General features: G+C 40.1%; 2 protein-coding genes across 5 annotated transcripts in view; one reads left to right on the top strand and one right to left on the bottom strand.

Annotated features, from left to right (window-relative positions):
- LOC135219427 (choline/ethanolaminephosphotransferase 1-like) overlaps positions 1–16,967 on the top strand; it is a 433,147-nt gene that overhangs the window by 119,230 nt on the left and 296,950 nt on the right. The window lies entirely within an intron of this gene.
- Positions 1–16,967, bottom strand: part of LOC135219425 (uncharacterized) — a gene marked incomplete in the record, with an annotated part of 88,272 nt that overhangs the window by 4,678 nt on the left and 66,627 nt on the right. The window contains 1 exon segment of the mRNA XM_064256200.1: positions 13,469–13,654. Coding sequence (XP_064112270.1) covers positions 13,469–13,654 — 186 coding nt within the window.

The raw sequence follows: 16,967 nt of genomic DNA, 5'->3' as shown, positions 1-16,967 counted from the left end.
CTTAGAAAATTTGTCATTTGTTCATACGCAAGCAAACCTTCGGTCTTAACAATAGGATAGACTCATACTTGGAGGGAGGTACAAGACATCCTAAACTGGCTGGGGGCCTACCAATCAGTCCAGCTCCAGAAGAAATAACTTCCGGAGAGGGACAGAGGCCCGTGAGAAGCTAAATAAACTGATATCTAACTACCCAGACACTGAGTGACGTACAATGATATATGGGAGAGTGGATTGTATGGGGAAGAAAAGAGAAACTTTGACTGTCCAATACCAAACCAATACACCAGGGTTTGTTACTGCTCCGAACTCCCCCCTTGCCAAGGAGTGGAGCATATGATACTGAATAGAGGGTTGGATATTTGTATATTGAGCGACCACACTATCAGTATGACTAACTTACATACCTGTATCAGAGCAGTCCACCGAATGACGTGTCTATTCCTTAACCCGCCCGAAGGAAGAAGGAAAGGTACAAGAGAAAGAAAGAGACCAGCCAGCTCACTCATTCTCTCATCCACACAATCATCTTAGGTAAGATACAAAAGTGCCCTGTTAAGGGCAACTATGAGCCACACGTTGAGTTACACAACCTGTTGGGCAGCCACCACAGGACCCAGGGAAAACGTGTCCATAGATCTGTGGGCAACATCCTCAAGATAGAAAGAGGTGACGTGGACTGGCGTAACCAAGTACCAGCGCTCAGCACTCTATGTACAGCCAAGTTCTTTACGAAAACCAGAGAGGGACCAATACCCCTAATGTCATGCATTCTAGCCTGCACAGACCTGATGGAGGAATCATCAAGAGTCAAGTATGCCTGTCTCATGGCTTCTTGTATCCAAAAAAAGATAGTATTCTTCAACCTCTTTCTTTGTACATCCTATGCAAACAAAAAGTCTGCGGCAGCCTGGCCTAAGGTGCCATGTCCTTTTAAGATAGCATCGCAGGGTCCAGACAAGAGACAACAAAAGCTCTTGAGCATCATCACCCACAGTCATTCAGTGATGGAATGGAAAATGAAGTGAACCTATCATCATGAACAGAAGGATTTTGGGTCTTGGCCAAGAATTCCGGGACAAATTCGAAGGACACTGACCCTCAACCCCTTGTTTGCTTCACATCATGGCTCAGACCGTGGAGCTCTCCTACCCTCTTTGAAGATGCCAAGGACAGGAGGAAAACTGTCTTGAGCGTCAAGTTCCTGTCAGATGAGCGACGTAAAGGCTAATATGGACCCTTGGTGAAGCTCTTGAGAACCAAGGAACATCCCACGTTGGAGAATTGAGCTCTCTAGGAGAACCCCTTACCTAGCAGGGAAAGTTCCCAGGAAGGGGAGATGTCGATACCTCTAAGGTGTAACACTAAACTCAGGGCTGCCCTGTAGCCTCAAATGCCAGAAATGGACAAATGTTTCTCATCTCTGAGGAAGGTTAAAAAGTCTGCTATTCGCTGAATAGAGGTTGCGAGTGGAGAAAAACCCCGTAACGACACCAATCACAGTAGATCGCCATATGCCTTGGTAAACCACAGAGGTCGACCTTCTGAGACTGCTGGACATATGCCCTGTTCTCTGAGAAAAGCCTCTAGCTCGGAGGAGATACTTGATAGCCTCCAACCTTAAAGAGACAGGGATTCTACTGATTGGTGGAATCTTTCCGCATGCGGGTGACACAGGAGATGCTGCCAAGGGGGAATTTCCCTCGGAACATCCGACAAGAACGACAGCAGATCTGTAAACCATTCCACCTGAGGCCACAGAGGGGCTACCAAAGTCATCCTGAGACCCTGCAAACTCATCAACCTCTTCAGAACCTGACAGATTAAACAAAACAGAGGGAAAGCATACATCTCCAGGTTGTCCCAGGGATGTTGCAACGCGTCCTCTGCTAACTCAAGGATCTGGAACCACTGACCTGAATATCTCCAGTTTCCTGTTGAATGGAGTTGCAAAAAGGTCCAGCATAGGTCTCCCCCAAACCAGGAAGAGCTTGTCTGCTACAACTTGATGAAGGGACCACTCTGTGCCTAGGATCTGATCCCGATGACTGAGTTTGTCTGTGACCACATTCCGTTTGCCTGGGATATACCTGGCTGAGAGCTTTACTGAATTGCTGACCACCCACCAGTGAACCTTGACGGTCAAGGTGTGAAGTTGACGTGAAACCAGGCCTCCCTCCTTGTTCACATGGGCGACCACCGTGGTGTTGTCTGACATGAGAACAACAGAATTACCCTCTACCTTCTCCCAAAACTCCTTCAGACCAAGGAAGGTTGCCCTCAACTCCAAGACATTGATATGCTGCTGTTTGTCTTCCAAACTCCAAATACCTGAGGCAATGAGGCCGCCTAAATGAGGACCCCAAACCTGCGAGGGAGGTGTCGAAAACAGAAGGAAGTCAAGTGGGAGAGAACGCAGAAGGACACCCTTCAAAAGATTTCGGTCGTCCAACCACTAACGTAAGTCTTCTCTCACTTCCAGAGACAGAGGAGCCTTTAACAAGGGTGAGTCCCCCGCCGGAGACCAGAATTTCCCCAGTCTCCATTGTTGAGACCGATGATGAAGATGCCCATAAGGTACCAGCTTCTCCAAGGAAGACAAAACTCCCAGAAGAACTTGCCACTGACGAGCTGACTGATGTGGTTCCAACAGGAAGTCACGTGCCACCACTCACAACTTCTCCAACCTTTGATCCAACGGGAAATTTCTTGCAACTGCCGTATCGATGACCATGCCCAGGTGGAGAATCCTCTGACTGGGTACAAGGTTTGACTTTTCGTGGTTGACCACAATGCCCAGTTCTAGACAAAACTGAAGCAGACGATCTCTGTCCTGCAGAAGCTTTTCCCTGGAAACTGCTAAGACCAATCAATCGTCAAGGTACCTCAGCAAACAGATCCCTTGAGCATGGGCCCAACTTGATAAGAGAGAGAAGACCCTTGTGAACACTTGAGAGGCTGTGGTCAGCCCGAAGCACAGGACTTTGAACTCGAAGACCTTGTCCCCGAGAGAGAAGCGAAGGAACTTCCTGGACGTCAGATGTATAGGGATCTGGAAGTATCTCCCCCTTAAGTTTATCGACAGCAGGAAGTCACCTTCCTGTTAGGAATGAACAGAAGTCTGTAAATATATGTAGGGACAATTAGATAGGAAAATCCACAGGTAGAATTATGGTAGAGTGATGGTAGAGTTATGGTAGATGATGGCGAAGAGAAGGTAGAAGTGTGGTAGGAGCACATTGCAGTAATAGCAATTTGGAAAAATGAGACAAAACACAAGCAAGAATATGTTGACTCTAGTGGAAAATCTGAACTTTGACACCTCGAGTGGGTGGTTACTATAGATTAGAGCAACCAATAAGACTTATCTAGGGGTGGCACCGGAAATAGGAAAAACCACTCAAGAAGAAGTAGGGTGTATCCTAGTTGAAGTTAAGGAGGAGCTAAAATGGAGAAGTTAGGTTCAGGCTTCACTTGAAGTCTGAGAAAAGTTGAGTCAAGAACGTAACACTGGGTGGATAGGCTGTGTCGGTGTAAACTCTGTTCTCTGTGAATTTTTGTGTAGTGTACTAACAGTGAAACTTGTGTTTATTAATAATAAGTCAGATAAAAAAAGTGGTGTTTAACTTGCCAAGAGTCCATCCACATACCCAAGATTAACTCCTGAGAGACTGGATAAATGAAAGGAAACGAATTGATATGATTTCAGAATCTACAAGTCCAGTGTAAGTCATCTACTATATAACCAAGTTCCTAAGAAAAGAAAAACTCAACCACAAGCAATCTAGATAAAGGTTATCCCATATAACAAAAAATAACCTTAACAAATACAACCAAGCTACCGAAGAAAGACTGACTAATAATAAAGAGAAAGAGAAAAAAAAAATAAAGTCGCAACATACCCTCACAGCTACCAACACTGAAGGTGGGGTCTCCATCTTGAACTGTGTCTACCTGATGAAGTGATTCAAGGTGGATAAGTTGATCACAGGTCTCCAATCTCCCGACGCCTTGAGCACCATGAAGATGTGACTATAAAACCCCGGAGATGGATGCACCACTTCCTCCATCGCATCCTTGTCCAGCATCTTCTGCACTTCCTCCCAAAGAGCTAAGAATTTCAAAGAATCTGGAGGATATGCCTTCCTGAGCTGTGGCTTGTCCAAGAAAGGAGGAGAGAAGTCGAAAGGCACGAAGGACATCTACCACCCACTTCTCCGGCCCATAACTCAGCCACTTGGCCCAATGGCCTGCCAGGCAACCCCCCCCCCCCCCCCCACACACACATTGCATAGGAGAGGGAGAGGCACCTAACCTACCGACAACCCCCTTTAGCTCTGCCCCTGGGGCCCCTTCTTGGTTTAAGGGGGCCGGCCGGAACCCCTTTATATGGAGGTATAGGGCGAAAAATGCAAAGTCATGAAAAAATTCATGGAGCTTCATATGGCAATTGAGAATACATATACGAAATATTTCGTCAAAATTCCTCTTATTTTCGTAGTTACAGGGTAATTAGTTAACGTAACTCAATAAGCCTAAAACATTGATCCTTACAAGAAAATGCAATATTTCCTCTATTATCGTAAATTTTGATTATTATTGTCAAAGAAATTGGGAGAAATGACATCTGTAGACATTCCCCGAGTCGAGAAGGAGACCAGGCTCAGCTACCAAGTCCATTTAGTGCGATCACAGACTTCGAGTAGTCTACGCGTTCCATTTCACCTCTGACATACGCCTGCGTTTACGTATGTTTATGTATGTTTCGGCAAGAATTTCATCATGCCAATGAGGAAAAGACAAGGAAAACCTCTCGCTAACATACAGACGAAGAAAAATCGCTCTAGTATTATTACAGAATATCATAATAAATGCGTAGTTAGTGAAAAGAGAGGGGAGGGTTGCTTAGTAACGCCCCCGTCTTGCTTGACAGCATACGTCACACTGTGCACCAAGGCTACGATCTTTTGAGCAAAGAGATCTTCATTTATGATAAATAACAAAGTTTTGGTGTTTTAAAACCCAAAATGGAATATGAAATTCATAATAATCATGATTTATTAAATTGTCTTTGTAAAAAAAGAGCATGCCTTCGAGTTTCACCTCTTGGCATTCTCTTGCATTTACGTTTGTTTATCTTTGTTCCGGGCAAGAATTTCATCATGCCAAAGAGGAAAATACAAGGAAAACATCTCACTAACATACAGAAGAAGAAAATTCGCTGTAATAAGCCGAGTTAGTGAAGGGGAGAGAGAGAATTGTGTAGGAAGGAGTGCCCCATCTTGCCTCAAGCAGTGCCCCAGGCTGCGATATATGAGCAAAGGGATCATCATTTATGATTAAATTATGATAAATAAGATAGTTTTGGTTTATCAATACACAAAAAAGAAATATACATTCATAATAATCATTATTTATTAACATTGTCTTTATAGAAATACGAAGGAAAACTTTGAACGCCCGTATCTCAAAACTATACTTATTGACCTTCAAAATCTATCTTCTCACTTAGTTTTAAAGCTATAACATTGGAATTTGGTATATAACTCAGAAAGACATTATAGAACAATCAAATAGAGCCCTTTTTTCCAATTTGTGCTTCGTATTTTTTTTTATAAATTTTTTCTCCTGATTTATAGGGTTTATTTTTTTACCATATTGAAAAATTCATAACTTGCAAAAAAATGACTTTTAAAAAAAAACTCTCCATTCGATTGAAGGTCTACATCAGGTCTATATATGGTAGTAATCCCAGGTCTTAATATTAAATATCAAGGGAGGAGATAGAATTTGAAAAATGGTTATTTTCGGGATAAATCGCCCTGGCGTCACAAAACCGAAGGTCAGAGGCGAAAATCATATGCGGTTTGGAGATGTCCCAAGTCACCTTATTAAGTGGTATGAATATCAAAGTCCTGTCCTTAAAAAAGGGCATTAGCCGGCCGGCCCCCTTAAAGGAAAAGGAACGGGAGCAAAAGGGACGATGGTCCTCTGACCTAGTCTGGGACGAATGGGGAGACCCTCCCGAAACTGAACTCCTCGACGGCCTACCAGGCGACGATCTTTGTGACTCCTGCTGGGCAGGGGGAGGAGGGGGAGCCGGACGTCTTCGAGGACGGAACTGACTTAGACACAGCCTGGTGCACCAATCTGTCCTTGGTGTCAGCCCAGCGCTGGTCTATTGCATCCTCCAGCTCGGTACGAGGGAACAAAAACTGAGACTCCAACAGATCCCTATTCCTCAACGCAAGCAAGGACTCAAGGTCAACTGAACTTTCCATCCTGGATAAAGCTGCATCTCTTCTAATCAGGAGAAGGTTAGTCCATAAATTAACACTAAGGTGCACCATATACGAATATGCCTTGCCTCCGGACTGCAACAAACTGGCCAGAGAGGACGCACTCACCAACCCTTCTGGGGACCTGTCAGAGGCTATCTTGGCAATGACCATAGACCAGAAGTCCAGCCAAGAAACTGTCTGGAACATGGAGGCTGCCATAGATTCCAACGCTGAGGCATCTTGTGGAGACAACGATGGAGCTACCGACCTCACCTGCTCCAAAATCAATCCCGGCTTCAGGTGAAGGACGTCCGGGTTAAGATGATTTGACATCAAAAAGGCAGAGTTCGTAGCATAGTACTTCCTATGCCTCGTGATAGGCAGGGGTAGCAGCTTGGCAGAGCCCCTAGAGCGAAGTGAACTGTCCTGATCTGAAATAGAGCCGTTAACCTTATGCAAAGCCGATTGGACGTGCCCCGACAAGGGAAGTTGAAACGAAGACTTGGGATCCTGTGTAACTCCCAGCCAGGCTTCCAAGCAGGAAGGAGTGTAAGACGACCGAGCCTGAGTCCTACTCTCCAAATTGTTAAAACCACGAAGAAGATCAACAACTTCTGAAACGGAAGGCAAAAACTCTTGCGTGTCTCCATCTTCCTGCTCCGGCAAGAGAGACCAACGACAAGAAAGGTGTGCAGGTAAGAACCAGCAGCCAAACAGCTCGAAACACCAATTAACCTGTCTGGGCTGGATCCAAGCGTCAACTCCCGCAATGAACTAACCACAACACCAGGAACATCACCAGATGACTCCTTAAGGGGGCCAGCAGGCTAATGCCATTTTTTAAGGACAGGACTTTGATATTCATACCACATAATAAGGTGACTTGGGACATCTCCAAACCACATATGATTTTCGCCTCTGACCTTCGGTTTTGTGATGCCAGGGCGATTTATCCCGAAAATAACCATTTTTCAAATTCTATCTCCTCCCTTGATATTTAATATGAAGACCTGGGATTACTACCATATATAGACCTGATGTAGACCTCCAATCAAATGGAGAGTTTTTTTCTAAAAGTCATTTTTTTGCTAGATATGAATTTTTCAATATGGTAAAAAAATAAACCCTATAAATCAGGAGAAAAAAATTTATAAAAAAAAATACGAAACAAAAATGGGAAAAAAGGGCTCTATTTGATTGTTCTATAATGTCTTTCTGAGTTATATACCAAATTCCAATGTTATAGCTTTAAAACTAAGTGAGAAGATAGATTTTGAAGGTCAATAAGTATAGTTTTGAGATACGGGCGTTCAAAGTTTTCCTTCGTATTTCTATAAAGACAATGTTAATAAATAATGATTATTATGAATGTATATTTTTTTTTGTGTATTAATAAACCAAAACTATTTTATTTATCATAATTTTATCATAAATGATGATCCCTTTGCTCATATATCGCAGCCTGGGGCACTGCTCGAGGCAAGATGGGGCACTCCTTCCTACGCAATTCTCTCTCTCCCCTTCACTAACTCGGCTTATTACTGTGAATTTTCTTCTTCTGTATGTTAGCGAGATGTTTTCCTTGTATTTTCCTCTTTGGCATGAAGAAATTCTTGCCCGAAACAAAGATAAACAAACGTGAATGCAAGAGAATGTTAGAGGTGAAACTCGAAGGTGTACTCTTTTTTTTACAAAGACAATTTAATAAATCATGATTATTATGAATTTCATATTCCATTTTGGGTATTAAAAAACCAAAACTTTGTTATTTATCATAAATGAAGATCTCTTTCTTCAAAGATCGTAGCCTTGGGCACAGTGTGACGTGTACTGTCAGGCAAGAAGGGGGCGTTACTAAGCAACCCTTACTACGCAACCCTACCCTCTCTCTTCACTAACTACAAGTATATTATGATATTCTGTAATAATACTAGAGCGATTTTTCTCCGTCTGTATGTTAGCGAGATGTTTTCCTCGTCTTTTCCTCATTGGCATGATGAAATTCTTGCCGAAACATACATAAACATACGTAAAGGCAAGCGAATGTCAAGAGGTGAAATGGAACTTGTAAACTACTTGATGTCTGTGATCGCACTAATTCATGACTGGACTTGGTAAAGTTGGTAGCTGAGCCTGAAGTCTCCTTCTCGACTCGGGGAATGTCTACAGATGCCATTTCTCCCAATTTCTTTGACAATAATGATAAAAATTTACGATAATAGAAGAAATATTGCATTTTCTTGTACGGATCAGTGTTTTAGGCTTATTGAGTTATGTTAACTAATTTCCCTGTAACTACGAAAATAAGAGGAATTTTGACGAAATATTTCGTATACGTATTCTCAATTGCCATATGAAGCTCCATGAATTTTTTCATGACTGCATTTTTCGCCCAATACCACCATATATAGGGGTTCCGGCCGGCCCCCTTAACATGGCCATGAACGGGCACGGGCGTGGCAAGCGTACAAACATGAGCTGGAGAGGAACCTCACACTCAAAAACGAATGAGAATCCCTCGGAGTCAAACTCCTGGAAGTACCGGGGAGAGGGGCAGGCAAAGACTCCTGCTGCACCAACTCCGCGCTCACAACCTTCGACCTCTTGACAGGCGCCTTGGGATCCTTACGGCGATGAATAGGCCCTGAAGACGGAGAAGTGGGAGCGCAGAGGAAGACAGTACTGGCTCCTTACACAATCTCTTTGCAGGAGGCGGGGGCGATGAAACACGTTTGCTTCCAGTCCTCCCAGCCGACATGGCAGCCAACTTATCTTCCAAAACAGAGTCCAATCTCTTAAGAACCACCAGGCATAAAGACTCAGATGGCTCGGCAAGAGAAAGCTCCAACGACATGGAAGGGAGATGCAGCGAATTGGATGGCAGAGATGACATCACGGCAGCAAATGATGATGACACAGATGAGCGAGGCAGCGCAGAGGAGACGACTGGGAGTGACATCATCGATGTAAGTGATGTCATAAGTGACGATGATGTCACGGCTTCCCCTCAATTCTAACGGGAAGCAGATGCCACTGGCGGGGGATACAAAATGACGTCACTAGTGGGGCTGATGCCACGGTTTCCCTCTGACTTGAAGAAGTGGCAACTGTCACTGCTGGAGCAATACAAAATGGCTGACCTCGGCTACCAACGAAGACGAGGCCAGGAGGAGGGGGGAGGACCTGGACAGCATGAGGAGAGGGTTAGAAAGCATCCATGAAGTGCGTCAACAAACCCTCCAAGGACGGAGAACCCCATAGGCCCATTGACTTCCAAAGCGTCGCCATCTTGGACGCCTCTGACTCTGCAATAAAAGACAATGATGAAAAAGCCTCCTCCCTCTCGGGAATCAAAATTCCCATAGAAGAAGGGGTGACATTACAAAAATCAGTCTGAGGGCCTCCTGATACTTCCAATAATAAATCGATGGAAGAAAAGGAAGGAGACAACGGCACAACACTACTATGGGGTGTGACCGCAGCAGAGGACAAAGCATTGGGAAGAGGAGAAGAAAAACCCTCCCACAGCATTCCGTGCAAGGGTTCGTTATGTACAAACATTAGAGCAACACCTACTAAATGTGATGTGGGGATCAGTCGCAGCCGAAGTAAAAAAACAAGAACATAGAAAACCTAAAGTTCCGGGGCACATACATTGACGAGGCCGAGAAGGAGCAGAAGAAGCCATAATAACAGCACACAAATTAAACACAATCAAAACGGGCAATGAACCGGGGAAAGGCTGAGAGAGGTCAAACATAACTCACTCAGGCAGTTAACCCTTTAACGCCGAAGCGGTATTTTAAAAATCGTCTCCCGTATGCTGGCGGCGTTCGCGAGTGAGCGCCGAAGCGGAAAAAAATATATATTTTTTTTAAATCACAGCATGCTTAGTTTTCAAGATTAAGAGTTCATTTTTGGCTCCTTTTTTTTTTCATTGCCTGAAGTTTATTATGCAACCATCAGAAATGAAAAAAATATCATTATCATATATAAATATTGGGATATATGACAGCGCAAAAATTTTTTTTCATATATAATTGTAAACAAATCGCCCTGTGAGCAAAACAGTTAAAGCTAACGAGTTCATTTTTTTTCGTTGTATTCTACACTGAATTGCAATCATTTTGGTATATAACACATTGTAAAATGATCAAGGCAACACAGAGAAAATATTATCACAAAATGATGCATGAATTCGTAACGCACTGATGTAAAAAAAAAAGCCGTTTTAAAAAATTCACCATAAATCGAAATATTGTGCTAGAGACTTTCCGTTTGTTGCAAAATGAAGGTAATTGATTGAATATTACTAGACTGTAAGTGTGTAGCTTACAATTGCAGTTTTCGACCATTTCGGTCGAGTTAAAGTTGACCGAAGGACGAATTTTTTCTATTTATCGTTATTTATATGCAAATATTTCGAAAATGATAAAAGCTACAACCATAGGTTGTTTTTAGTTGTATTCTACATGAAATTGCACACATTTTCATATATAAAACTTTATGTAACAGCTAATTTAAAATGGTGCAAACATTACGACAATCGAACGAAAAAATGTATGATTATTTTGGAAGAGTTACCGCGCGGATGTAAGGAAAAAGTTTATTTCATAAATTCACCATAAATCGAAATATTGTGCTAGAGACTTCCAATTTGTTGCAAAATAAAGGTAAATGATTGAATATTACTAGAATGTAATAGTTTTAGCTTACAATTGCGTTTTTCGACCATTTTGGTAGAGTCAAAGTTGACCGAAGGTTGAAATTTTGGCACATCGTTATTTATATGAAAATATTTCAAAACTGATAAAAGCTACAACCATGGGTTGTTTTTAGTTGTATTCTACATGAAATTGCGCACATTTTCATATATAAAACTTTATGTAACGGCTAATTTAAAATGGTGCAAACATTACGACAATTAGACAAAAAAATTTATGATTTTTTTCGGAAGAGTTACCGCACGGACGTGAGGAAAATGTTTTTTTTTTTTTCATAAATTCACCATAAATCAAAATATTGTGCTAGAGACTTCCAATTTGGTGCTAGAGACTTCCAATTTGTTACAAAATAAAGGTAAATGATTTAATATTACTAGAATGTAGGAGTTTTAGATTACAATTGCATTTTTTTACCATTTCTGTCGAGTCAAAGTTGACCGAAGGTTGATATTTTGGCACTTATCGTTATTTATATGAAAATATTTCAAAACTGATAAAAGCTATAACCATGGGTTGTTTTTAGTTGTAGAATACATTTCCATATATAAAACTTTATGTAACGGCTAATTTAAAATGGTGCAAACATTACGACAATCGCACAAAAAAATTTATGATTTTATCGGAAGAGTTACCGTGCGGATGTAAGGAAAAAGTTTTTTCATAAATTCACCATAAATCGAAATATTGTGCTAGAGACTTCCAATTTGTTGTGAAATGAAGGTAAATGATTGAATATTACTAGAATATACGAGTTTTAGCTTACAATTGCGTTTTTCGACCATTTTGGTAGAGTCAAACTTGACCGAAGGTTGAAATTTTGGCACTCATCATTATTTATATGAAAATATTTCAAAACTGATAAAAGCTACAACCATGAGTTGTTTTTTGTTGTATTCTACATGAAATTGCACACATTTTCATATATAATACTCCATGTAACGGCTAATATAAAATGGTGCAAAAATAATGTCAAAGTGACGAAATAATTTCCGAGATGTGTCGCTGATACTTTTTAGTGCGAGAAGAAAGAAATTCGCGCTTGCGCGCCTGGTTGACGATTGTAAACAAAACAACGACTTGATCCATGAGTTCCCAGCATCCCCCAAGGCGCGTGATTCAAAAGTTTTCGCCCTATAACTATTTTTCCGCGAATTTTTAAAAAAACTTTTTTATATTGACGTACCATACGTCCAATCGGCACCCAACAGACAATTTATATCGACATTTAATACGGTGGCATAGGTGCGTGGTCCTTGACCACTCCTCACCTGATATACGCAAGCGTTGCCAAATCTCACAAGATTCCTTGGTTTCATCTGCGATTCAACCGGATCCAGCTAGGAGCTAGAAATTATCCTATTCTATTGTTAAGACCAAAGGTTTGTTCACGTATGAACAAAATGGTACTTCTAATGATCATTACTTCTCATCTCAGTTTTCACCTTTCACATCCTTTGCCTCCTTTGGTATCTTTTCTCAATTCCTTTACTATTCCAAAAATGTTCTTACTTCCTAATACACCTTGCAGATTCCAAATCCATTACTTTCATATCTTCCTCTTTACCCTTAGTCTCCCCTCTTCTTATTATGGGCCTCTTAATTCCCTTTCCTGTTGTTCCTTAAAGGATAACACTAACACATATAGACATACTATAGTAAGCCTAATCCTCATGCTGGAACTAAGATTGTTTCAGACTTACAATAAATCCCTCTATAATCAGTGGAACAACCAAGCCAGATAATATGCAAGGCATATTACTTTCTCCATATACATCCAACACAATCAAGATATCAACATAGCACTGTTAGCTCATTTAATTATTTAAATATATGAAGTGCAACTTAGGGCAAGTTTACTTGCTGAGCCATTGTATCTTTCTACATCATCCTAATGGTTGATTTGCTATACTTAATATCTGAAGTTAATTCAGTTTGTGTAAGTCCTTTGGGATTGCATTGTTAAGATATCCTTGCCTTCTTAGTTTTGAAGTTCCAGAAGTTGTTTATCTTATATAGATGTTCATTATAATGTACTAAGCTTGAATAGTGTTTCAATTTGAATATCGTATAATTATCACACATTTATTTAGAACATCAGTTTACCTTGACTTGTTAATCTAGCATTTGGTTCACTTAATAGTGCATTTGTGAAAAATAATGATATCCATTTTTATTAATCATAAAAACCAGTGACTCACTGAAATATGAAGTGTTCACATTGTCACAGAACCTGTCCACATTAAATCCTCAACACAATTTTACATTTCACATTTGACTAAAGTGATTGCTGTACAAGACCTTTTAAACCTGGAGGCAGAGAGAGAGAGAGAGAGAGAGAGAGAGAGAGAGAGAGAGAGAGAGAGAGAGGAGAGAGAGCGAGAGAGAATCGGAGAGAGAGAGAGAGACGAGAGGAGAGAGATAAGGAGAGAGAGAGAGAGAGAGAGAGAGAGAGAGTACACTTACTTGATAACCTGGTACTGATCATTATGGGATGTGGAGGCAGAGGTCCCCATGATTCAAAAAGATGTAGCTCAGATACTTGATAGTAGTGACGATTCAAATAATTCGTCAGCGACAGGGAATCCACAGCAGTTACTTCGGCTCGTTTTGAAATAACTTGTTCAATTGAATTCATGTGATTACCAGATGCTGAAAATTAAGATTTTATTATTGCTTTCTATTTGAACAGGATCTAACTGTAAGATTAATCATTCTAAAAAATTAAGACCATGAAACTGGACATATTTTTTTTTTTTAGAACAAGAAAAGTACCTTTTAGTCTGCATTTAGCTAAACCACTAGAACACCACTAGGGAAGGTCTCAACATAGCCAGCTTATGCAGATAATAAGAAGGTTGCCCATTCACTTTTGTGACTGAAATACATATATTTTTCATGACTAAGATGAGACAGCTACACTGGAGGAATACTATAGTACTAATTACATCTTAATACTGATGAACTATGTTATTTATAATAATATGCATTGAACATACCTTCTCTCATTGCACACCTTGCTTTCTATAATAAACATAGTATATGCTCTTGGTAATTTCCTTGTTATTACAGTATAATAATACCTAAAATGAATACTACATGAAGAGCTTACCTTTTGAACACAGCTGTGAAAGTCGTACACATAACGACAAGAGTCACTGATGCTGAATATAAAGCAACTGTGAAAAATCTGAACTTGCCAAAAAAGTTATCATCTAAAACCACATTCAGACAAGCCACACCAGCATAAAAATAAACCAAATCACTAAACTAGTCATAAAAATCATTATTATCCAAAATAAAACATTTATACGTATTATGAAAAATTTCCTCAGTGAATTGAAAATAAATTTCAGCATTGCTTTCCAAAATCTATGGAAGATAATAATTACTATTCTCAACCTAACACTAACGAGAGAACATTCTCAAGTCCAGACTGGAGCATTCCACCTGCAAATGCTTCACAGTCAAGGGACTAAAACCAACGGCACGAGGGCTACAACTAACATCTTATGTATATCCCAAAACAAGGTTCTCCCATAAGTGTTATCATGTCTGTGGGTTTGTTATATTTGTGAGTAAAATGGCAATGTGTCTTTGTTTGATCTTTAAAACTATGCACATAAACAAGTCATCAGCTCTTTGACTGCAATTTACACATACAAAGACACATTTTCTTTTCTATCTAAAAACCACTTCCTTATTACTAAGTATTGCCTCAGTATATGGTACGTATATGAAGCCCCAAGATTTTGGAGAGGTTCACTTGACAGATGATGAGGTGGGCATTATCTGTATTGAGGTGCTCTTGTGTAGAGAAGTTGATGTATTTTAATGAGACCATAAACAGGATATCTATATTCTCTGTACTTTATACAAATGAGCAATGCATAACCATCTTCACACATGTACATCATCTTTTTTGTTGTTACCGGGATTCCAAAAAAATTGCAATCAGCAAGATCATCAGCCTTAACATACTTTAGAAACCTCAAAAGGTGGTATATACATACAGTATGTTCCCCAATTATGCGAGAATTTGGTCGATGCACAGCTTCGCAGAATTGAAAATTTGCACATTTCGAAACACATACCTTATGGGAATTATTCCATTAGGGCCAAGGCAAACGGCAACTTATCCAGTCAAAATTTTTTTATGCTACCCATTTCCAATAGTTTCTATGTACTATACTGTAATTTTTTTCTAATATGAGATTGTTCTTATGGATATCTAAAACATTAAAAAGGTTTTAATAACTTGAAAAAGTTTAAAACTACACACAGGATGGTGAACACTCCCACACGTAAACAATGCCACCATTGGGTGCAAGTGTATTGTACGATACAGTCGTTTCCTTTAAAAAACCTTTTGGATGGAATTTCCTCTACCTATCCTTTGCCAAAAAACCCTTCAAACTCCTCTGTCTCATCCTCCATGAAGAGTTCTTCTGCTGAAGGAAGGCTTTGTGAACCAGTTGAGGTTTCGGGAACTGGCGGATCATGCTTGTCTTCACTCCCGTTAGGCCTAACAAATTTGGTTACGAGCGCCTGTCTCAGTTTCTTTGTCCGGCATGTTCACTATGTAATCGTTTTCATATAAATTTATTCTACGATAAAAAAAGAACTGATGAAAATTCAAAATTTGGTATGAAATAACAATTTCTTAAAATGAAATTATAAAAATTCAAAATTCAACATGAAATGACAGTTTCTTGAAAAGTTTCTCTCCCTCTTGCTCTCTCTTTCTCTCAATAACAGATTTCAAATTGTTGACTGCTGCCAAAATGAAAGTGGCTCCTTCCTTTGTCTTTAACTTAAGGGCAAGCATTTCAGTTTCGAGAAAATAGGTCTTCCTCTTCGACTTCCAGGCAGATGCATAGATGATGCAGATGATCAGAATACACTTTGCAGATCTGAATAATGCATATGACAATGGTGATGACACCGATCATTCATACACACCGCACTATGTCACAAATACATGAGGCAGAGCCTTCCGTCTTAGCTAATGGCTGAGCAGGAAATCTTTCTTTCGCATTCCCCCTTGGAGGAATTATATTATCTTTTCCTTCCAAGCATTCCTCCTACCCCTTCTCTCAGATACCAGCAAACCCCCCCAATACCTAAAATACTTGAAAAGACAATAGATTTGATACGTTTTGCGGCACATGACTTGCAGACTTTGAACGGCTTCGCAGATACAAAAAATCTATATTTGAGAACTAGCGACTGCATAGAACTAGCTGAAGGGAGGGTCTGTAAGTCAGAAGACGACTTTTGAATCTGATCTTCTACCTGTCAACATTCTCCTTTTAATGAAACAGATGGCAGGTAATTTTCCAGAGGCTCCAATCCTCACATTTTCAACAGTTGTTTCTCCTCCCCGATTTGAGGCTACAACAGTTTAACTGTGACATTGTGGTATGTGGACATTTTTCTATATGGCAATGAATTTGTAAATGGGTTTGTTTTGAAAAGTTTAATATTTATCTAATTAATTTTTTTAGCTTTACTTTTGTTTCTTTGTTAAGTTTGTTTTTTCTTTTTTGTTATACGTGTCGAACTTCTGCTCCTATGGATGGTTCTTGTTTTTCTTATGGATTAAAGTATGAATATTGCCCCTTTGATGAAGACATGAACTTTGTCAATTATTGTTTCTGAAATTGGCCTAATAGCCTTTGAAGTGACTTTGTGATTTAAAGCGGTGCCTAGTGTGCAAGCATAGTAAAGAGATTTGTTGTATCAATGGTATATTTTCCTTGGAAATTCCTTATTTTTTCAAGAAAATAAAGAGCTTTATTGCATTTCATGTTCATATTATATCTATATTTTTCATTTGCACTGATTTTGGTAACCTTGTAATTTGTTTGGCTGTGTAGTAGTTCTAGAATACATTAGTATTAAGGAAAACTTTGTCCAAATAGCCTTACATATTTTCACCCAACACCATCTGCCCTACACTTTA

The sequence above is a fragment of the Macrobrachium nipponense genome, chromosome 1 (assembly GCF_015104395.2).
Source record: "Macrobrachium nipponense isolate FS-2020 chromosome 1, ASM1510439v2, whole genome shotgun sequence".
In the NCBI taxonomy this organism is placed as follows: Eukaryota; Metazoa; Arthropoda; class Malacostraca; order Decapoda; family Palaemonidae; genus Macrobrachium; species Macrobrachium nipponense.
Note: the sequence above shows the minus strand (reverse complement) of the source record. Positions and strands in the feature narration are given on the sequence as shown.